Raw genomic sequence first — 23,897 nt, 5'->3', positions numbered from 1 at the left:
TACTTGAATGGTGTATAGCCATGAATGGAAGTGAAACGTGGACGATAAATACACTCCTGGAAATTGAAATAAGAACACCGTGAATTCATTGTCCCAGGAACGGGAAACTTTATTGACACATTCCTGGGGTCAGATACATCACATGATCACACTGACAGAACCACAGGCACATAGACACAGGCAACAGAGCATGCACAATGTCGGCACTAGTACAGTGTATATCCACCTTTCGCAGCAATGCAGGCTGCTATTCTCCCATGGAGACGATCGTAGAGATGCTGGATGTAGTCCTGTGGAACGGCTTGCCATGCCATTTCCACCTGGCGCCTCAGTTGGACCAGCGTTCGTGCTGGACGTGCAGACCGCGTGAGACGACGCTTCATCCAGTCCCAAACATGCTCAATGGGGGACAGATCCGGAGATCTTGCTGGCCATGGTAGTTGACTTACACCTTCTAGAGCACGTTGGGTGGCACGGGATACATGCGGACGTGCATTGTCCTGTTGGAACAGCAAGTTCCCTTGCCGGTCTAGGAATGGTAGAGCGATGGGTTCGATGACGGTTTGGATGTACCGTGCTCTATTCAGTGTCCCCTCGACGATCACCAGTGGTGTACGGCCAGTGTAGGAGATCGCTCCCCACACCATGATGCCGGGTGTTGGCCCTGTGTGCCTCGGTCGTATGCAGTCCTGATTGTGGCGCTGACCTGCATGGCGCCAAACACGCATACGACCATCATTGGCACCAAGGCAGAAGCGACTCTCATCGCTGAAGACGACACGTCTCCATTCGTCCCTCCATTCACGCCTGTCGCGACACCACTGGAGGCGGGCTGCACGATGTTGGGGCGTGAGCGGAAGACGGCCTAATGGTGTGCGGGACCGTAGCCCAGCTTCATGGAGACGGTTGCGAATGGTCCTCGCCGATGCCCCAGGAGCAACAGTGTCCCTAATTTGCTGGGAAGTGGCGGTGCGGTCCCCTACGGCACTGCGTAGGATCCTACGGTCTTGGCGTGCATCCGTGCGTCGCTGCGGTCCGGTCCCAGGTCGACGGGCACGTGCACCTTCCGCCGACCACTGGTGACAACATCGATGTACTGTGGAGACCTCACGCCCCACGTGTTGAGCAATTCGGCGGTACGTCCACCCGGCCTCCCGCATGCCCACTATACGCCCTCGCTCAAAGTCCGTCAACTGCACATACGGTTCACGTCCACGCTGTCGCGGCATGCTACCAGTGTTAAAGACTGCGATGGAGCTCCGTATGCCACGGCAAACTGGCTGACACTGACGGCGGCGGTGCACAAATGCTGCGCAGCTAGCGCCATTCGACGGCCAACACCGCGGTTCCTGGTGTGTCCGCTATGCCGTGCGTGTGATCATTTCTTGTACAGCCCTCTCGCAGTGTCCGGAGCAAGTATGGTGGGTCTGACACACCGGTGTCAATGTGATCTTTTTTCCATTTCCAGGAGTGTAGTTTAGACAAGAAGAGAATAGAAGCATTCTAAATGTGGTGCTGAAGATTAGATGAGTAGATCACATTACTATTGAGGGGGTATTGAATAGAATTTTGGAGAAGAGGAGTTTTTGGCAGAACTTGACAAGAAGAAGGGTCCGGTTCGTAGGACATGTTCTGAGACATCAAGGGATCACAAATTTAGCATTTTAGGGCAGCGTGGAGGGTAAAAATCGTAGAGGGAGACCAAGAGATGAATACACTAAGCAGATTCAGAAGGATGTAAGTTGGAGTAAGTACTGGGAGATGAAGAACCTTGCACAGGATACGGTAGCATGGAAAGCTGCATCAAACCAGTCTCAGGACTGAAGACGACAACAACAACATATTTAAGGTAAGAATAGTACGATGCCTTCATGGATTAGCGAACGCATACAATAGTCTGAACAATTCTGTATCATTTTTAACTAAGAAGCTTTGGGAAGTTGTCGAAAACTGACGATCATCTTCCTAAGATAGTATTCTACATGCTATAAATTATATAGGGTGATACATAGATGTGGAACCACCACTGAAAATCAAAAGCAGGTAGATAAACAGAAAGTTAAAGTCAATTAGTATGAGGTAGGCGAGTGAGATAATCTGTAGGACAAAGTTACGAACATGGTGACCCTTTTCCATTTATACATCCCTTTAGAAGATGGTTCAGTACCTAGCGACTTCTTCTGTTGTAAGGAGAAAGTGATACTAATCGTCAACCACACAGACACTGCTGTGAAACTAGCTGACAGCTCTCTGTAGTGCCAGTAATATTTCAAGTTTCAAGGTACGTCGATGACACTACTTCCGTTACTGTCGGATACAGCTCCCAGACACCAGTACGAAGGAGATTATGTGTTCCAGATGAAGGGCACCCTCTGGGAGGGTGGCGTGCGGGGCGTGGCCGCAGTTTGGAACCCGCTGCTGCAGAACACGCCCAGGGTGTCCAACCAGCTGATGCACGTCACCGACTGGCTGCCCACCCTGTACGCCGCTGCAGGTACGTGACAGCTAGCAGCGAGTACGGTGTGTAAGAAGATATCGGGGAACCAACAACATTGCTAGTGAAGATAACGACCGAGGGAAGAATAACAGCCGGCCGGGGTGGCCGAGGGGTTCTAGGCGCTACGGTCTGGAACCGCGCGACCACTAAGGTCGCAGGTTCGAATCCTGCCTCGGACATGGATGTGTGTGATGTCCTTAGGTTAGTTAGGTTTTAGTAGTTCTAGGGGACTGATGCTCAGAGCCATTTGATCCTTTTTTTTTTTTTTTTTTTTAAGAATAACAAGTCGATGGCTGGGCAGCTACAGAACAGCTAAAATCTTACACTGTATGGAAATTCCGTCAAGTTATGTTTTTGTTTAACAGTTCTGAAACACAATCTTCCTGACTCAGCTAATTAGTTTAACAGCTGACTTACACCTCTGTGGGGTACCAAAAAATTATTTTTTACAAAACAACCTTATTCCCTGCAAAATACTCTCCATTAAACTAACACATTTCTCCCACCGGTGCTTCCACTGTTCGAAACACTTTTTATAGTCATCTTTATGAATGACTGATGGCTCCTCACTCGGTTTCTTCTTCATCTTTGTTCTCGTCTCTGTGTTCTTTTATGTCCCTTTTCATGAGTGGAAATAGGAAAAAGTCGCACGGAGCAAAGACAGGCGAGAAATGTGCATGGGACAGCGAAACCATGCCGTTTTTAGCCAAATACTGACTAAGAGGGATGGCTGTGTGTTCAGATGGTTGTAACGGTGAAAGAACCAATGCCCTGTCTGCCTAAATCTTCCGTTAAAGTTCCCTGGTCGCTGATCCAGGATAACCCACTAATCTATGAAAGCTGATAAATTGTCTGTCGACGGAGCACAAACTCTCGAACTTAATATTTTCTTTGCCGACTGGGGCAGTTGATAGACGTCCAGAACGGGGATTGCATCAATCGAGATGCCGCCATTTTTAAATCGAGCAAACCATTCGAACATTTGAGTTTTTCCCATTGCGTCATTTTGGTAAGACGTTTTCAACATTAAAACCGTTTCAGCAGCATTTTTATCGAGTAGAAAACAAAATTTGGCAGCTGTACGTTGTTCCGTTAAACTTCCCACCATAAAAAACGAAAAGAGAACAAAACAGAGATAGCACTGCAGATGAAAGAAAGAAGCCAAGTCGACAACACAGGCGTCACTGAGCTGACAATAATGGGAGAACACGATCACTGTTAGAAGTATTGTAATATACCTTAGTACAACGAATCCTGGTCAAAATCCTTTTACCAGTCATTGGGCGACCGCAGGACTAACACCTAGACGGTTCACACCGGGCTTGCAATCCACAGAACTGTGACCAGTTCTCTCGCTTTACACGTGCAGGGAAGGTTGCAGCTCCTAACACGATGATACAGGGCTGCTGCTAGCCGGGGAGAGCTGTGGTTGGGCGTCGTCTTGAACAAGAGATCTGTGACGCCAGTGGCGCCTCAGCTCACGGGGCGCAGCTCTAGTTCACCCCGCGTGTATGTGGGAGGAGGAGGGGGGCAGGAGGGAGGTGGTCGCTGCTGTCGTTCAGGCAGCAGTGGAACTTCTAGTGCAAACCTCTGTACCCAGAACCATTTCCCCCTGTGTCCTATCTACAGGCTTCGATGACACAATTTGTGTATCATGTATATAATATACCAGAAGTGACCTCGTATATACCAGTAGTCTTGGTTTTTAGCGTAGAATCCGTCCCACTACTACACGCAAAGACTATTCTAACACTGCGGCAACATCATTCTGGTGGGTGCGTCACACAATGAGATGCTATGTGAATGAAGCGCTTTCTTTCACAGAATCAAGAGTTGACGTCAATATGGCCATTGAGTCATATGTACTACCGTACCAAAAGGTATCCGAACGACCTAAATTGCGTTTCGCCTGATTTGCACGTAGCCCACGTAACATAAGTGTATTGCAAGTCCTCTAATCTCTTCACAGTCCAGTCGTTTGAGTACACAAAATACACTCCTGGAAATTGAAATAAGAACACCGTGAATTCATTGTCCCAGGAAGGGGAAACTTTATTGACACATTCCTGGGGTCAGATACATCACATGATCACACTGACAGAACCACAGGCACATAGACACAGGCAACAGAGCATGCACAATGTCGGCACTAGTACAGTGTATATCCACCTTTCGCAGCAATGCAGGCTGCTATTCTCCCATGGAGACGATCGTAGAGATGCTGGATGTAGTCCTGTGGAACGGCTTGCCATGCCATTTCCACCTGGCGCCTCAGTTGGACCAGCGTTCGTGCTGGACGTGCAGACCGCGTGAGACGACGCTTCATCCAGTCCCAAACATGCTCAATGGGGGACAGATCCGGAGATCTTGCTGGCCAGGGTAGTTGACTTACACCTTCTAGAGCACGTTGGGTGGCACGGGATACATGCGGACGTGCATTGTCCTGTTGGAACAGCAAGTTCCCTTGCCGGTCTAGGAATGGTAGAACGATGGGTTCGATGACGGTTTGGATGTACCGTGCACTATTCAGTGTCCCCTCGACGATCACCAGTGGTGTACGGCCAGTGTAGGAGATCGCTCCCCACACCATGATGCCGGGTGTTGGCCCCGTGTGCCTCGGTCGTATGCAGTCCTGATTGTGGCGCTCACCTGCACGGCGCCAAACACGCATACGACCATCATTGGCACCAAGGCAGAAGCGACTCTCATCGCTGAAGACGACACGTCTCCATTCGTCCCTCCATTCACGCCTGTCGCGACACCACTGGAGGCGGGCTGCACGATGTTGGGGCGTGAGCGGAAGACGGCCTAACGGTGTGCGGGACCGTAGCCCAGCTTCATGGAGACGGTTGCGAATGGTCCTCGCCGATACCACAGGAGCAACAGTGTCCCTAATTTGCTGGGAAGTGGCGGTGCGGTCCCCTACGGCACTGCGTAGGATCCTACGGTCTTGGCGTGCATCCGTGCGTCGCTGCGGTCCGGTCCCAGGTCGACGGGCACGTGCACCTTCCGCCGACCACTGGCTACAACATCGATGTACTGTGGAGACCTCACGCCCCACGTGTTGAGCAATTCGGCGGTACGTCCACCCGGCCTCCTGCATGCCCACTATACGCCCTCGCTCAAAGTCCGTCAGCTGCACATACGGTTCACGTCCACGCTGTCGCGGCATGCTACCAGTGTTAAAGACTTCGATGGAGCTCCGTATGCCACGGTAAACTGGCTGACACTGACGGCGGCGGTGCACAAATGCTGCGCAGCTAGCGCCATTCGACGGCCAACACCGTGGTTCCTGGTGTGTCCGCTGTGCCGTGCGTGTGATCATTGCTTGTACAGCCCTCTCGCAGTGTCCGGAGCAAGTATGGTGGGTCTGACACACCGGTGTCAATGTGTTCTTTTTTCCATTTCCAGGAGTGTAGATACCACACTCTACTTTAAGGTAATCAGTCCAGATGTAAATCAACTCAACAACATTGCAAATACTAGAAAACGTATCATAACAGCTGAGACAGTACTTAATGTAATTTAAGTTAGCTAACTCTGTCACATAAGTCCTTCCAGCAATTTGTAGTACCAACTGGCTATTTTCGTGAACAAGAGATTTTGAGACACTATCCGAAATTCTCAAGTTCTATCACAGTTCAAAGTATTTACGCTCTTGAAAAGGTATTCCCACACGTGTGTAACGTCGTTCCTGATAAGTGTGATTGGTCATAAACTCGACGTTGAACTATCCAGTTAGAGGCAGCCTGATTAACAGCTCTAAGAAAAGCTCTGGTAGAGCACTTGCCCGCGAGAGGCAAAGGTCCCGAGTTCGACTCTCGGTCGGGCACACAGTTTTAATCTGCCAGGAAGTTTTATATCAGCGCACACTCCGCTGCGGAGTGAAAATCTCATTCTGCAAGCTCTAAGAAAGCTTCAAAATTAACATTCTATCACCAATAATTTCCCTGTACTCATGACTGAGAAATTATTTGTTCATATTTTTTAACTTTAAAGGAAATTATGATATTTTGTTTTCGATGTCGATTGAAACCAAGCACCTATAGTCATTGGAATTAAGCAAAGCTTTCGTGCCTGACGGAGATCACAGATACGTTCGTCACTGGTGAATGGGCGTAAAAAGTCGTGAAATATCGAAGTTTCCATCAGTATCAGTTAACAAATGTAAACTTGAAAATTTTGGCGTTGCCCTTGGAATCCTGTCAACATCCTTATCGCCCTGTTAACTAACCATGAAAAACGTTTATATAATTTCAAGTAACGAAGTTTGCACTTGGTGAATTCTTCTCGAGTTATCAACCGAGTGGTGGCGTCGTCTGGTCGCAACGTTTCGATGAGTTTCGTACCCATCATCTTCTGGCGAAGATAATGTGTACATCAGCGGAATACGCGGAGAAAGGCTGCAGTCGCAAGTTTGCATATGTTTAAAACGAAGTGCCATGATATACAATGTTTTGAGGCAGATTCCAACCCAGCACGTAATCAGATTATTAATTAATTAAACTCATATAATAAATATCGAATTTTTCACTAGCATAGAGGTCTTTGAATTTGTAAGGAACGTACAATTTCTTTTTTTTTTGTTTTTTGCGTGACCAAGTATCGAACGTGGAAAAAGCTATCACCTTTAATTATTATCCAAGAAGTATTTGCTCACCACTAGTGGGTGTTTAACTAGAAATGACGAAACGTATTGTTAATGTTGACGACAGATAAAGATACATTAGAACTGAAAATTATTTATCTCTAGTAGGACTTACGTCAGGGCTTAAAATGAAGCCATGTATATATGTTAGATCTTGAAATGAAGTCATGGATATTTTTGCGCTGGATTACGTTTCGAACCCACATATGTGCCTTTCGTGGAGACGTAGAGCAGTTTGCAGTCCTGCGGAAAACGACGAAATGATAGAACTAAATCGTGTCGTGTGGGTCAGATACCGCGAAAGAAGAGGTCCGAATTCGTATCCTAGCGCAGCACCTAATTTGTCAACGACTCAAGTTCAAACAAAATAAGATCCCTGTGACCCTAAATGACATTGACTCGTTAAATAAAATAAAATTTCTGGTGTAAGGAAGCTCACTGGTGACAGTCTCTCTGTATGCCGCGACTTCCGCCTCTGCTGTGGCACAACCTAAGCTGGCTGTACTCCTGTTGGTAAAGGACGAATATGATATTTATAATGCGGATACTGAACTGCAATACAACCTGACGTTTTCCACTTAGTATTTTTCGAGGTGAATGAGACTTGTTCCTGTCCGTTGAAAATACAAGGTGGAAGTTGGAATCAAACCCATACCTCGTCATTAAGATATTGCAGTCAATCCAGCACCCACCGAATCCCACATATGCTACGTTCATGACTGACGTATGACGCGCTTATGTTACAAATTAGATACGGTGGAAAAATTCAGTTCTCCATTAACTAGACAGTTATCAGCAACGTTCTGGAACGGAAATTATGCTACTCTCATGCCAGCAGGATGTAAAGAAGCTTTTAGCCATCACAGCCTCGGTTTGTAGCCGTTTAGGAATTTTCACTATTCCAAGTTATTTCTTAGATCTATAAATACCATCCTAGAGTATTAAGTTACGAACTATTTAGATTATTACTACCATCATCGCTATTACCTTTGCATTCTGCTGCGTGCTTGGAGGACGCATTTAATGATCCTTGGTAATTTTAGAGGCAGTTGTCCAAAAACAGGTAAGTATGTATCCGCAGCTAATAGTTGCGGCGTTCTGTGGCAAATGATCCTCAATACGCACTTATTTAGTTCTTTCCATGTCTAGGGAATACTTATCAAGTTAATATCGGGCACTTCTTTTAATTATTTGTAGATTACATTAAAACTAAATCAACTGACTAATATGTTATTTCATAACTGAAATTGAGTTGCATTACTTCATTTACCTACGCTTAGCAAAGACGCTTGCAAAATGGTAAAACTGACGGTAAACATCACTTTCAAAGCCAGAGGATGTTAATGTCTTCTGTGAAATGTTGCAGTCGTTCTCTTCAGATGATTTAGTCGACGTCACCTATTTCAAGTAGAACAAGGAAGAAAAAATTGCAGAAGATCAGCTGCTTTCCGTTGCAATAAATTCGTTCTGCGTTGTTCAAGTTAACATTTTCGCGGAATTACTCGAAGTGTAGTATCCCCTTCAGCAATATAGAACAATATTCCAACTTCACGAAACTCACGTACGATGCCTTACACTTAGCTGGCAATCAGAACTTCTAACTCTGTGGAACACCAGTTACAAGTAACTGATCATCGGAAAATACCCAACTGACTTATTCGGTTCTATTTTCTACAATAGTAATTGCATGAGCAAAAATGCATACGAACTGCTAAATTTAATAGTGCCATGACTTCCAGTTCTGCATATTTCTGACCTAAACTAGCTGTGCATAATTTCGGGCCCCATGTTCTGCAACGTCACACTGACACGAACAGTGTGCTCTTACTGCCAACTCGATTTCATAATCACTGAAACAAAAGTCACATGACCTCCCAACATGGGAGTTTTCACTTCGTTCCTCCTTTCCTTCTGGGAGATTAGTATTTTCGTCAATAAGCTTTTTCGCTTCTAAGGAGCGAAATGCGACAAAAATGCGGCCAATAATCACTACACAAACCGCTATTCAGTCCTCTTAAGAAAATTTATTTTAACTTTGTCGTAGGCGTAGGAATCGTAAAACATCTTAAGCAGCAACATTCACAAATTTACCGAATAACAATTCCTTCTTGTCCAGGTAAACAAGGCTTAAAACAAAGTCTGCACAGTCTGAGTCAGATCGATTCTTTCGTCTGATAGCATTGCATTATAGTTTTCCTGAGAGTTCCTGTTGCGTTGTGTTCCTGTAGCTGCGGATATCATGGGTTTAAAACTAGTTTACCATCAGAGAGTATCGTACTGTTAAAAATACGAAATGATTAACACCCCAAAGGTTGTGTTCATCCACCAGCTGAGATCCGTTCACAACAGGGAAACCGCGAGAGACGGTTTGCCCTTGCCTTCCTCCAACGAGTACTGGATGCCATATACACAAATTATACACAAATGTTTACGACACTGTATGTTGGACGTCACAGTTTACTTTACCCTCCTAAACTAACAATTCTCTGTTTACGACGAGCTAAGTTCTGTAGAAGCTGCAGTATTCGAACTCGATAGCACAGGAGTAGGCCTACAAACTCATCACTTTCCCTACTCCGCTATCGTACCAATTGCATGAAGCGCAGTTACAGACTTCTGTGGGGCCGGCCTTTGTGGCTGTGCCGTTCTAGGCGCTACAGTCTGGAACCGCGTGACCGCTACGTTCGCAGGTTCGAATCCTGCCTCGGGCATGGATGTGTGTGGTGTCCTTAGGTTAGTTAGGTTTAAGTAGTTCCAGGGGACTGATGACCACAGCAGTTAAGTCCCATAGTGCTCAGAGCCATTTGAAAGACTTCTGTGGTGTGATGTGTGGGGTAACACAGGTGACTTAATACAACTAGGAGAAGGATGCTGTGCGTCACAAAGTGAATATAAGAGCCTCGTTATTATTACTACGTGTAATATTTAGAGGCAAAATACCCACAGAGAACTAATTTATCAAATGTTTTTCCTAACCGTCTAATCGGGAAAGAATTTGACTTCAGAGGAGAAGGATGTGCTCTCCGCCTCATATCGCACTTCGTTTGCATCTGCCTTCTCAGTAGGATCTTACATGCAAAATGTCACAGCCCAAGGAATTTGATAAAGATCGCATTCCTGCGCTTTATGAGGATGGATACTGCATCAGCGCCGTGCCCTAGGATGCGTCAAATCTACGATACATCTCTGGGTGAAGCTGTTGGACTGGCCTCCCATGGCACCCACCATAGTCCCATAGAGCAGGTGTGGGCAGAGATGGTGTAGAAGACCAGCACCGACAACCAAGCCATCGCTGTCGAAAGCTGTTCATAACTCATGGCGAGAGTTGTCACGGAATAACAGATTCATTCTATTCCGCGACGGGTTAATGCAGTTGTAGAGGAGGACGGAGACTGGACACGGCACTGAGTTTTGTTGTTGTTAGAATCAAAAAGAGGAGCAGGCTATACACAAAGAATAAGCTACCTGTTTTAGTCTTTTCACTCGTTCAATAGGCTCTTGATGTTGAATTATTTTACAACCAGTGATCAAAAAATACTCAGGCAAACATGCAATTTGTTTTACACAAGAGCATGACTTCAATACCGATGAAGGCATCAAAGATAAAGTATTACTTTAGGTAGGAGACGAGGTACTGGCAGAAGTAAGGCTGTGAGTACCGGGCGTGAGTCGTGCTTCGGTAGCTCAGATGGTAGAGCACTTGCCCGCGAAAGGCAAAGGTCCCGAGTTCGATTCTCGGTCGGGCACACAGTTTTAATCTGCCAGGAAGTTTCATATCAGCGCACACTCCGCTGCAGAGTGAAAATCTCATTCTGATTACTTTTTTACTTCAAGAAAAAAGCATTATATTAATTTGTGTTCTCTTTATATACATGCAAACAAGACGCCAATAACGACGAAAGCACAAAGCAAATACCACACTGAAATCGTGATACACAAAGCGAAAAAGTGGAGCAATACTGGCGATGTAGACGTGAAGTCGAGCGTCTCAGTCCCCTCCATCCTCAGTTACACACTTCTGAATGCTTTAAAATAAAGAATACTTAATTATTCTCATTATCCTCCTAAATTAATAACTCTTACCACGAATTAAAATTCATAGAGACAGGAATCCAATCCCTCTAACTGCAGACTACAAACTGGTCACCTTAACCAATGTGCCGTTCTACCAGCCGCGCAAAGTACACTTGCGAAACGGTATGATGTGGTCTGTGATGTCCCATGAAAAAGAAATGATATACCGAGTAAAAGCGGCGTATTGCGCCTTTGACGGAAATGCTGAGCGTCCGTCTGACATTGAATTCCATGAGAGGAGTTATGGACAACATTAGCGCACTGGAAGGAAAATGGTTGAAATTGCTCTGAGTACTATGGGACTTAACTGCTGAGGTAATCAGTCCCCTAGAACTAACCTAAGGACATCACACACATCCATGCCCGAGGCAGGATTCGAACCTGCGACCGCAGCGGTCGCGGTTCCTGACTGTAGCGCCTAGAACCGCACCGGCCGGCGCACTGGAAGAGACACAGTACGTATTGTGTTAGGATTTACCAAATCTACTTCTTTTGGTTATAGCGTGTGCCGGATAGTGTGAGAAATTAATAGCTGCTAACGAAAGTCTGACAAAATTTCGAGATGGTGTTGGCAATGGTACGTGTGAGGCATATCATGTGACAATCGCTAGAGCACAAAGCCACTTTGCATATTTTGTAACTTCGAGCAAAAATGCTAGTATCGATGAGTGTATACAGTATACAATGTACGACTACAATAATCTGAAAAAGATTACGAAATACAAAGCTTTGGTTCACTATTTTTTACTTCACACTTTACCGTAAAGAAGATGGTAATTTTTGATGTGCCTACTTCAGGTAAGAGAGTTGCTACAAAGTGTGCATCATTTTAATTAATTTGGCACAAAAATTTTTGTTTTGACAAGTCATGGTGCCTCAGGAGAACTCACGTTTCGGCAGAGGCCACAATACGGAAGAATAAAAACAATGGAAAAAAACCTTTTTCCAAGAAGTGTTTGATTTATTTGTCTAGTGGGTATTGAATATTGTCTCAAGAATATTTATTTATTTATGTATTTATTTTCAGTTTCAAGATTGTACAAAAATCAACCAACATAAGTACAATGGGCACTGTTTACTGCTGCACTTGTCGCAAGTCACTGTTTATGTGCAATGTGTCATAGGTGTAACGCATCCTTCAAGAATTCGCTGAAAGTCCAGTACAGGAAATACACTCCTGGAAATGGAAAAAAGAACACATTGACACCGGTGTGTCAGACCCACCATACTTGCTCCGGACACTGCGAGAGGGCTGTACAAGCAATGATCACACGCACGGCACAGCGGACACACCAGGAACCGCGGTGTTGGCCGTCGAATGGCGCTAGCTGCGCAGCATTTGTGCACCGCCGCCGTCAGTGTCAGCCAGTTTGCCGTGGCATACGGAGCTCCATCGCAGTCTTTAACACTGGTAGCATGCCGCGACAGCGTGGACGTGAACCGTATGTGCAGTTGATGGACTTTGAGCGAGGGCGTATAGTGGGCATGCGGGAGGCCGGGTGGACGTACCGCCGAATTGCTCAATACGTGGGGCGTGAGGTCTCCACAGTACATCGATGTTGTTGCCAGTGGTCGGCGGAAGGTGCACGTGCCCGTCGACCTGGGACCGGACCGCAGCGGCGCACGGATGCACGCCAAGACCGTAGGATCCTACGCAGTGCCGTAGGGGACCGCACCGCCACTTCCCAGCAAATTAGGGACACTGTTGCTCCTGGGGTATCGGCGAGGACCATTCGCAACCGTCTCCATGAAGCTGGGCTACGGTCCCGCACACCGTTAGGCCGTCTTCCGCTCACGCCCCAACATCGTGCAGCCCGCCTCCAGTGGTGTCGCGACAGGCGTGAATGGAGGGACGAATGGAGACGTGTCGTCTTCAGCGATGAGAGTCGCTTCTGCCTTGGTGCCAATGATGGTCGTATGCGTGTTTGGCGCCGTGCAGGTGAGCGCCACAATCAGGACTGCATACGACCGAGGCACACAGGGCCAACACCCGGCATCATGGTGTGGGGAGCGATCTCCTACACTGGCCGTACACCACTGGTGATCGTCGAGGGGACACTGAATAGTGCACGGTACATCCAAAACGTCATCGAACCCATCGTTCTACCATTCCTAGACCGGTAAGGGAACGTGCTGTTCCAACAGGACAATGCACGTCCGCATGTATCCCGTGCCACCCAACGTGCTCTAGAATGTGTAAGTCAACTACCCTGGCCAGCAAGATCTCCGGATCTGTCCCCCATTGAGCATGTTTGGGACTGGATGAAGCGTCGTCTCACGCGGTCTGCACGTCCAGCACGAACGCTGGTCCAACTGAGGCGCCAGGTGGAAATGGCATGGCAAGCCGTTCCACAGGACTACATCCAGCATCTCTACGATCGTCTCCATGGGAGAATAGCAGCCTGCATTGCTGCGAAAGGTGGATATACACTGTACTAGTGCCGACATTGTGCATGCTCTGTTGCCTGTGTCTATGTGCCTGTGGTTCTGTCAGTGTGATCATGTGATGTATCTGACCCCAGGAATGTGTCAATAAAGTTTCCCCTTCCTGGGACAATGAATTCACGGTGTTCTTATTTCAATTTCCAGGAGTGTAGGTTGAGTAAAACTAATTTCAAAACTTGTTGTTGCATTAACTTTCATGCCAAAGCGCTGCTATAAATCAACGCTTGACTGTTAACCATATTGAAATGCATCACACAGTACCAGTACCGCACCACAAAAAAGGCCGCCAAACTATCGGTTTCTGAAACAGGCTCTGATGTCAGTCACTGCGACACAAAGCTCCACGTCAGTAGAGGACACAACTGAACGTTGATTCCTGGCGAGCCGCTAACATCCCTCTCTTAAAATATTCCAACAGCCACTCCAGCAGCGAACGACACAGTTATATGTTAAGTAAAATTAAGATGATTTAGATAAAAGTTTTCTGTATACATAAGCCCCTGGTGATGAGCAAAACATGTCTGAAATGCGTTGCAATGTGTTAAACTAAACATAAAATAAATAATTAAATTGATTCTCTCTGCCTTAGTATGTACTACACTATTGAGAGAATGAACGCGTTATTGATTCCGCAGTAACTGAGTGTAACTAAACCTGCAGCCATGGGCTCAAATCCCTCTGGAACAGTGTATTTAAAGTCAGCCGTTTTCTGCTACTCTATTGTACTAGATAAAGAGAGCAAAGAATCTAAGTAACAGATTACTATGAAACCCTCAAGTTTGTAATGGAGTACTGGCTAAGCCAGAGAGGAGTTTCCAATAATCATCAGATCACTGATGGGGTATGCCCAATTTCACTGACTATTACATATTACTTTATAGGTGCTTCTCTGTCTCTTTTTTTCACAATTTTTCGAATAAAGGACCTGTAATAACTGGAATAAGTCGATGATCACCATACAGAATATTCGTATTTTTCCTAAGTATGTCTCTTGAGAATAAGGACAGAATTCCCAGAATGTGATTTTACTCAGTTAACGGACGGATTACGTGCTAGGTTTGAGTCTGCGTCACAAATCTTTACATCATGGCACATCGTTTTGAGCGTGTGCAAACTCTGCTTCATTAAATTATATTAAATGTTTCTCGCAGTTAGTTAATGAGGAAATAATGGTGTTGACGTGATTCGAGGTAGTGCACGAAGTTTTGAAGTTCAGATTTTTTAACTGATATTGGTAAAAACTTTACGCTCGGTTACCGATGACGAACGTTACTGTAATCGAAACTCGGTCAGAAAGCTTTGCGTAGTTTCAGTGCCTGTAGGTGCTTGGTTTCAATACAGATACAGAACAAAATAGTCCGCCATGTCGTTTAAAGTTGTAAAATACGCATAAATAATTGCTCAGTCATTACTACAGAGAAATTTCTCGTGATACTATGTTAATTTTGAGGTTTACTTAGAGCACTTGCCGCTGTTAATCTCGTTTCTTTTAACGGCTTAATTCAAAATCCAGTTTATGCCTATCCACTCGTATCAGGAACGACATTTCACAGGTGTGGGAAAACCTTTTAAAGTGTAAAAATACTTCGAAATCTCATAGAATTTTAGAAGTCCAGATACTGACTCGAAATTTCTTGTCCATATATTTAATTTTGCCTAAAGGTTGCTGGAAGCACTTACGTGACGGCGTTGGTTAACTCAAAAATATAATGAGTGTTGTAGTGATTTTGAAATGTGACTTACAGTAGTAAGATTAAGTCTACGAACGTTATGGGCTGTCTCATCCCTAATGAAGCATTTCCTATTATTTGCAATATTGTGATGTTGATTTACATCTCGACTGATTACCTTAAAGAGCAGTGTTCTAGTCGAACGACTGTAGTGCAAAGAGATTAGAGGACTCGTAAAACAGTTACGTTATGGGAGCTGAATTCAAGTCAAGTGAAAAGTAATTCATGTCGTTTGGTTACTTTTGGGTATGATAGTACCTCTTGGTTATATTTGTTTCTTGTGCACGGTGCCGTGGCTCGAGGCATGTTTAACTGCCTAATGTTTCGGCTTCCAATAATGATTCCATCGTCAGTGTCGAATAACTCAACAACCAGAATTATTTACAGATGTCCATGCAATGATCGGTTGTGTTGTCATCGGATCCGTGCGTATATCGCAGAGTCGCACCGACATATGTTATGTAGCTTATAGTGGGGAAGATTTGGCGGCGTTTGCTTGATATAGCACTAACGTCCACAACCCTAGTTTAGTTTTTCTTTTCTGTTAGAGCTGTTCTTGTGCTTTTCAATTTCTGTGGCCTCTCTGCACATCCTGATGTAATAATGATTAGATCTCGCCTGAACAATAGCATCGGAGAAATAAATTTGGCGGTTCCCTGGTGCCAATGCCACTGCCGATTTTCACTGTTTTCCAGACGACAATTTCTCTTGTGTTCCTTGAGAAGGGTGTCGTTTTTGTCGTTCGTACGTGCATACGACAGCATGTTGTCTGCACAAAAGGGATAAATCGGGTGTAGCAAACAACGGTCAGACACCGAGGAACCGTTCAAAGGTTGTTCAAATGGCTCTGAGCACTACGAATAACTTTAATAGGGAAGGAGGAGAATTAAAATTAGACAAGCTGCGTGCCTTAGAACTAAATCAAGTATACAGCGCCATCTCTTCCGCATTAAAAGCTCCGTTAAACATGTCGAGGCGACTCCACAATTTTAGGAGACACGAAGCAACTCTTGCGTTGATACATTTAGACGCTTCGGCTTCCTTGTCTTGTTTGAAATTGTAACTGCTTTCTAAGATGTTATGGTCTTGGATGACGTCTCCAGCACTGGAAAACGAAACGTTAGGCAGAGAAATTTGCCTTTCACCACAGCCCAGTTCCCAAAATATGAAAATCGTGAAGGACGCAAATACAGGTCGTGAAATTCTGCGTTCTGTACATTTTATTTTTATTATATTCGTCGGTTTCAGAAGAAACGGAGTTGGATGTAGCAAGAGTTTCTACCAAGGCGGTTACTATTTAATGAATGAGTTCCATTACAGTCATTTTAAGATGGTAAAATGATGTGGGAGGAAGTGCTCTCTCGAAATTTCCATAGTAAACCTCTTCCTGGTGCACAGTGTCTCCCTCGTCTGCATCTCGGTAACACTCTCTGGCCAACTAAACGATCCTGTGACGAAATGCGCCACTCTTCGTTGGATCTTCTCTATCTCTTCTATCAGTGCTACTGAGTAAGGATCCCAAACTGATGAACAATATTCAAGAATCGATCGATTAACGACTTGTGGGCCGCTCCCTTTGTGGATGAGTTACGTTTCCTTAAGGGGGGTAGGACGTCAAACGGGTCGACTTGGAGCAGGAGAGGCACCACAGGACATTTGAATTTCCACTCTCTATACTTTCGCAAATAAATTCATAAAACTTCATCAGCATGACCGGTTAGGATTCAGAATTCACACTCGTAGCAGTGGAAGTTCAAAAACATAACAAAATAAATTGTTTTTGCATGTGAAATTTCTTCATTTTTTTCAGTTACTATTGGTTGCATTTATTGATATAGGTACACTTTTCTCCATGACTAAGAGAGATCCTTCGATGAATTTTGGACAGCATACAAACATTTCTTACAGGTGTATGAAACTCTAGAATTTACTTAGTTTATGAAAATTGAATGAGATGTTACATTTTAAACTACATGTTTACAAAAAAGTCAAGTTTTATAGTTAATTATCTAAGTTTCTACCACAGTTTTTAATGGGTTTAAAAATTATAGGGTTTTGCATTAAGGGGTATGTGTGTAATAAGCATGCCAAGTTTGAAACTAATAGGATATTTATTTTGGGTGTTACATGTGCCTAAGTACATACAGTAAGTATTTGGCATTCTTTTGGGATTGTCCAGTACCATTAGAAGGTGCTTTTTCATTTTCTAAATATGTTTTCTTCCTTTTCATATTCCTGTGATGCACTCTTCTTCATTTATTCACCTCCAAAAGTGATTCGTCTGCTTTCACTACACGCTCTCTGTCTATCGGATACAAAGATTTCATGTAGTTCACTCTAAAATATATTTCCTGCTTTGCACGCCATCATTAAAACACCAAAATGCATCATAAACACCAATAGAAAGTGTACTTCTTCCAACAAAAATGGTCTTTGTCAATCTTTCCCATTCACATGGATTCAGACTTTCATTTGGGTTTTGGGTACAGCCATGAAAACATTTCTTCAATAAGTTTTCATACGCGAGGTCCCTTAATACAGGTTTGATGGCTTTCATTACAGCAGTTGGTAGAGAATACCTGCGATGATATTCTTCACCACCTGCAATTGACATTTTAATAGCCACATCATGATTCACTTCCTTTTGGGCAAAAGTTGGGGTTAGGGTTACTGTCTGAGGACATTTTGTGGAAGTATAAGGACCAAACTGCATGCTTCATATTTTTCAAATCTCCTTATTGCCAAACCATAATATGTCTGTTGCCTGTCAATTTCTACATACGTCAGTCACCATCTCCCTTTTATTCCCTTCCCATCACAAAATTTATCTCCTGACAAACCTTGTCTCAGCCTTCTAGGTCTGGCACCAAGTCTTTTCTGTACATATCCCACACATTCTAACTTTTGCACAATAGTCTCAGCTCCACATGGAGCACGTTTTTCAACTTCAAGAAAAGCTTTTGATCACCATCACCAGCATCTTCGTACACTTAAGACCAAATAATGTAGCTTATAACAAATAATGTAGCTTATAATCTCTCAAATATAAATGTTTTATCCTTCAAACTATTCAGGAAAATGTGTGCTACAAAACAGGCACGTTGTTGTTCTTCAGTCCAGAGACAGGTTTGATGCAGCTCACCATGCTACTCTATCCTGTGCAAGATTCTTCATCTCCGAGTAACTACTGCATCCAGATGAATCTGCTTAGTGTACTCATCTCTTGGTCGCCCTGTACGATTTTTACCCTCCACGCTTCCCTCCAGTACTAAATTGGTGATCCTTTGATGCCCCAAAATCTGTCGTACCAATCGATTCCTTCTTTTAGTCAGGTTGTGCCACAAATTCCTCTTCCCCCCAATTCTATTCAGTACCTCCTCATTAGTTACGCTATCTACCCATCTAATCTTCAGCATACTTCTGTAGCACCACATTTCGAAAGCTTCTACTCTCTTCTTGTCTAAACTATTTATCATCCATGCTTCACTTCTATATATGGCTACACTCCATATACTCGTACATGCTTTCAGAAAAGGATTCCTGACAGTTGAATCTGTACACGATGTTAACAAATTTTTCTTCTTCAGAAACGCTTTCCTTGCCATTACCAGTCTACGTTTTATATCCTCACTACTTCGACCATCATCAATTATTTTGCTCTCCAAATAGTAAAACTCATCTACTACTTTAAGTCTCTGATTTCCTAATCTAAATCCCTCAGCATCACCTTATTTAATTCGACTGCATTCCATTACATTCGTTTACCTCTTGTTGATGTTCATCTTATATCCTCCTTTCAAGAAACTGTCTATTCCTTTCAACTGCTTTTCCAGGTCCTTTTCTGACAGAATTACAACGTAGTCGGTAAACCTCAAGGCTTTTTATTTCTTCTCCATGGATTTTAGTTCCTACTACAAATTTTTCTTTTGTTTCCTTTACTGCTTGCCCTATATACAGATTGAACAACATATAGGATAGGCTGCAACCCTTACTCCCTTCTCAATCACTGCGTCCCTTTCACGCCCCCGTCTCTTATAACATCGGAATTTGAAAGAGCGTATTCCATTCAACATTGTCAAAAGCTTTCTCTAAGTCTACAAATGCTAGAAACATAGGTTTGCCTTTTCTTAATCTATCTTTCTACATAAGTCGTAGAGTCGGTATTGCCTCGTGTGTTCCAACATTTCTACGGATCCAAACTGCTCTTCCCCGAGATCGGCTTCTACCAGTTTTCCATTCGTCGGTAAAGAATATGTGTTAGTATTTTGCAACTGTGACTTATTAAACCGATAGTTTGGTAATTTTCACACCTGTTTCAACACCTGCTTTCTTTGGAATTGGTATTATTATGTTCTTCTTGAAGTCTGAGGGTATTTCGCCTGTCTCGTACATCTTGCTCTCGAGATGGAAGAGTTTTGTCATGGCTGGCTCTCCCAAGGCTATCAGATTTTCTAATGGAATGTCTACTCTCAGGAACTTTGTTTGACTTAGGTCATTCAGTGCTCTATCAGATTCTTCACGCAGTATCTCATCTCCCATCTCATCTTGATCTACATCGTCTTCCAGTTCCGTAATACTGTCCTCAGATACATCGCACTTGTGTAGCCCCTCTATACACTCCTTCCCTTCTTTGTTTAGGACTGGTTTTCCATATGAGCTCTTGATATTCATACACGTCGTTCTCTTTTCTCCAAGGGTTTCTTTAATTTTCCTCTACGTGGTATCTATCGTACCCCTAGTGATATGTGCCGCTACAGCCTTACATTTGTCCTCCAGCTCTCTCTGCTTAGTCATTTTGCACTTCCTGTCGATCTCATTTTTGAAACTTTTTTTCTCCTTTTCGCTTGCTTTATGAAATGTATTTTTATATTTTGTCCTTTCATCAATTAAAGTCAGTATCTCCCCTTTTACCCAAGGATTCCTACTAGTCCTCGCCTTTTTACTTACCCGATCCTCTCCTGCCTTCACTATTCCATCTCTCAAAGCTACGCATTCTTCTTCTACTGTATTTCTTTCCCCTGTTCTTGTTAATCGTTCCCTAATGCCCTCTCTGAAACTCTGTACAAACTCTGGTTCTTTCAGTTCATCCATGTCCCATCTTGTTAAATTCCTACCTTTTTGCAGTTTCTTCAGGTTTAATTTCCAGTTAGTAACCAATAAATTATGGTCAGAGTCCACATCTGCCCCTGGAAAGTCTTACAATTTGATACTTGGTTCCTAAATCTCTGTCTTACCATTAAGTAATGTATCTGAAATTTTCCAATGTGTCCAGGCCTCTTTCACGTGTACAACCTTCATTCGTGATTCTTAAATCAAGTGTTAGCTGTGATTAAGTTACGCTCTGCGCAGAATTCTACCAGGCGGCTTCCTCTTTTATTCCTTACCCTCAGTCCTTATTCACCTACTACTCATCCTTCTCTTCGTTTCCCTACTACCGAATTCCGGTCCTCCATGACCGTCTGCCTTAACTATCTGAATAATTTCTTTTATCACATCGTACGTTTCTTCAATCTCTTAATCGTCTGCGGAGCTAGTAGGCCTATAAATTTGTACTGTTATGGTAGGAGTGGCCTTGGTGTCCATCTTGGCTACAATAGAGCGTTCAATATGCTGTTCGTAGTAACTTACCCGCATTCCTATTGTTTATTCATTATCAAACCTACTCCTGCATAGTCATATTTTTTGAAAAATCGATTTTTTTTATTTTTAACGTCCTACCCCTCGCCCCCTTAAGATTCTTCCTATGAAGCTGCTTTTCCAACTATTTGTTTTACGTGATCATTCCACTTAAGATCGCTCTGGAATGCTAGTCCTAGATATTTTACGGTTGATAGTGTTTCCAGCATTTTACCGTCAATATTGTAATTGTACAATAGTGGATTTCTTTTCCTATGTGTGTACAGCATGTTACATTTGTTTACATTCAGGGTGAACCTGCCAGAGCCTGCACCATTTATTAATACTCTGTAGATTGCTCTTCAAATTGATACTGCCTTCTAACGTAAGTGCTTTCTTATAGGCAACCATATCATCTGTGAACAGTCTTAAGGAAATTCCGACGCTTTATGCTAGATCACCTCTATTGTATTAACGGCGCTGTTCGTTACATTACTCTCATACATCATACTACGTTCTTAATGTTATTGTTTTAACAATATCATTAGAAAGGGGAAATACTAGTATGACAATAGCTTCTGGCAAGGTCGGCTTATCATTTCAACACGTTTATTATTAATTACCGGCCGGGATGCTCAGAGCCATTTGAACCATGATTTTACTTTGCCCTAATTGTCGTTTACTGATACGTTTTTTAAATTAATTTTCATTTCACTGTTTCAATCTCGACTAGACTGCCGCATTCTCACCCATTGCTGTCCGTTGTGCCTGACCATACGTCTTGCTGGAGCACGTTATCAATCTCCCCTGAGAGCGAAAGTATTTCAGTATATGTGACTTCGGGCTAAAATAAAATGATGGCATAGTGGCGAAACGCCACAGCGTTGCTGAAGCAGAAGAGTCGTAAGTCATAGGTCGTGACATCTGTAACATTGTATTTTGTAGCTGCGGCGTTTTAAAAGGCAAATTCAGCTCAGGAAGATGGAAAAACTGAAGCGGGAATGTATGGTGTTGATCTGTTGTATGTCAAAAACAGCACCCACAGACGGACAATCTTTGGGGAATACATTGTAACCTTTATAATTTGGGGGAATGCATCTTCATTTTAATTTATTATCAGAATACATATGCCCTGACGATATACTATATATTGTCACAAATGGTTCAAATGGCTCTGATCACTATGGGACTTAACAGCTATGGTCATCAGTCCCCTAGAACTTAGAACTACTTAAACCTAACTAACCTAAGGACAGCACACAACACCCAGTCATCACGAGGCATAAATTTTTACACCGCGTGGGACGAGGAATACTGAAATTTCCTTGTATTCGCAGGAGGAAACGCATCTTCCCTCCCAGATGACCTGGACGGCGTCAACGTGTGGCCGGAGCTGGTGGCCGATGAACTACACCCACGCACCGAGCTGCTCGTCAACATCGACGAAAAGGCCGGCAACGCAGCCGTGCGGGTCGGCAATTGGAAGCTCATCAGAGGTAAAAGCGAGAAACACAGACACGGTAAGGTGTTGTAGGCTGGCAGACCGAAGGGGCGTCTCTTTGCACAAATCCCTGAAAATAAAGTTTGCATTGCAACTTCTGTCTTAGCATACACAAGAAATGGTCCTTACTGAAGCAGCCGCTTAATTTTTATACCTTATAACTATTGTTACACTACACACATGGTGTCCAAGAGCCGCGTTATCATTTCAAAAACATCATAACTAGGAACTTAGCCGGCCAAATGGTGGTTTTCCCGTGACAAAATCACGCAAGTTTTATTCTCAGGGCTTCCATGCGTTTCATGCGGTGCTGAACACGAATTTCATGTCTGCTGCCTTGTGAGAGCTGGACGGAAAACGTAAAAAACAACAAAATATTCGCAGCTTCTTCATTTTCTTGCCTATATACCGGAGGCTATGGGTTTTTCGAAAGTAACTACTCTATGCAAAGTAGACAAAATTTCATGAAAATTTCGCTATTCAGTTTTGATTTTCTGACGAATAATGTTGACACTACACTGCGCAGAGAAGGATCTATTTTAGGGCCTTCTGCGTGAAAATCAAGGGGAAAAAGAAACACTTCCACCCTCTAAAAATCTAAGAATATACATGTTATCTTCAAAAACACCTATACCACTTGGAAAAACATTAAATGTCGTACAAAAGACGTCAGTACCCTTCAATTTTCTCATAACGGGTGAGTGAGCGAAGCGAAAATTAAGAAAAATGCATTCTGCGTCCTAAAATCAAAAGTACCCTTCCATATATTACTATCTCATCGGATCATGTGTATAGAACGCATTCGAAGACATTTTTTCGCCCATCGCGACTTCCTGTTGCTTTTCGTTTCGCAACACATAGCGAATGCAGTCTCAATACTGCACGTGCGAGTTCTACGACCTCGAGTGTCATAATATTCGCTACGAAGGCAGAGTTCTGACTTACACGTTCCGCAGTAATACTGTGCCTTTCTTGGCCTCGCACTTCAGCGCAGTGTATTGACGCGATGTTCTAGTGCAAAATATATTGAACTGGAGAGGGCTCGATAAGGAACAGAAATACAATAACAGAGATGTATTTCAGTGGCGGTCGCCATAGGCTGAGAACTGTAAGTCATTCGAGGACGAGTGGCAGTCAAGGTCCACGGAGAGGGCGGTCCTTGACAGTTGGTGATAGTGAGCAGCGACACGGCAGTCGTAGACCGTCAGAGAGAGGATCTAGTGAGACAGCAGCTCTGAACTGTCACAGATGGCGTCCAGTGGCACACAAGTCTTGGACTGTCGTATAGAACGTCCAGCAAAATGCGGGGCAGGACGGTCAGTGGCGAGCTAGAGGTCAGACTGGTGGCAGATTTCAGCGAGCACCATGCAGGAAGCACTCGCTGTT

General features: G+C 44.0%; 1 protein-coding gene across 1 annotated transcript in view; it reads left to right on the top strand.

Moving 5' to 3' along the window:
- The window catches only part of LOC126251447 (uncharacterized), a 516,817-nt gene that overhangs the window by 486,152 nt on the left and 6,768 nt on the right, over positions 1 to 23,897 (top strand). Inside the window, exons 14-15 of the mRNA XM_049951875.1 lie at positions 2,359 to 2,494; positions 22,348 to 22,506. Coding sequence (XP_049807832.1) covers positions 2,359 to 2,494; positions 22,348 to 22,506 — 295 coding nt within the window. The remainder of the gene's footprint in view (positions 1 to 2,358; positions 2,495 to 22,347; positions 22,507 to 23,897) is intronic.

Source organism: Schistocerca nitens, chromosome 4 (genome assembly GCF_023898315.1).
Source record: "Schistocerca nitens isolate TAMUIC-IGC-003100 chromosome 4, iqSchNite1.1, whole genome shotgun sequence".
In the NCBI taxonomy this organism is placed as follows: domain Eukaryota; kingdom Metazoa; phylum Arthropoda; class Insecta; order Orthoptera; family Acrididae; genus Schistocerca; species Schistocerca nitens.
Note: the sequence above shows the minus strand (reverse complement) of the source record. Positions and strands in the feature narration are given on the sequence as shown.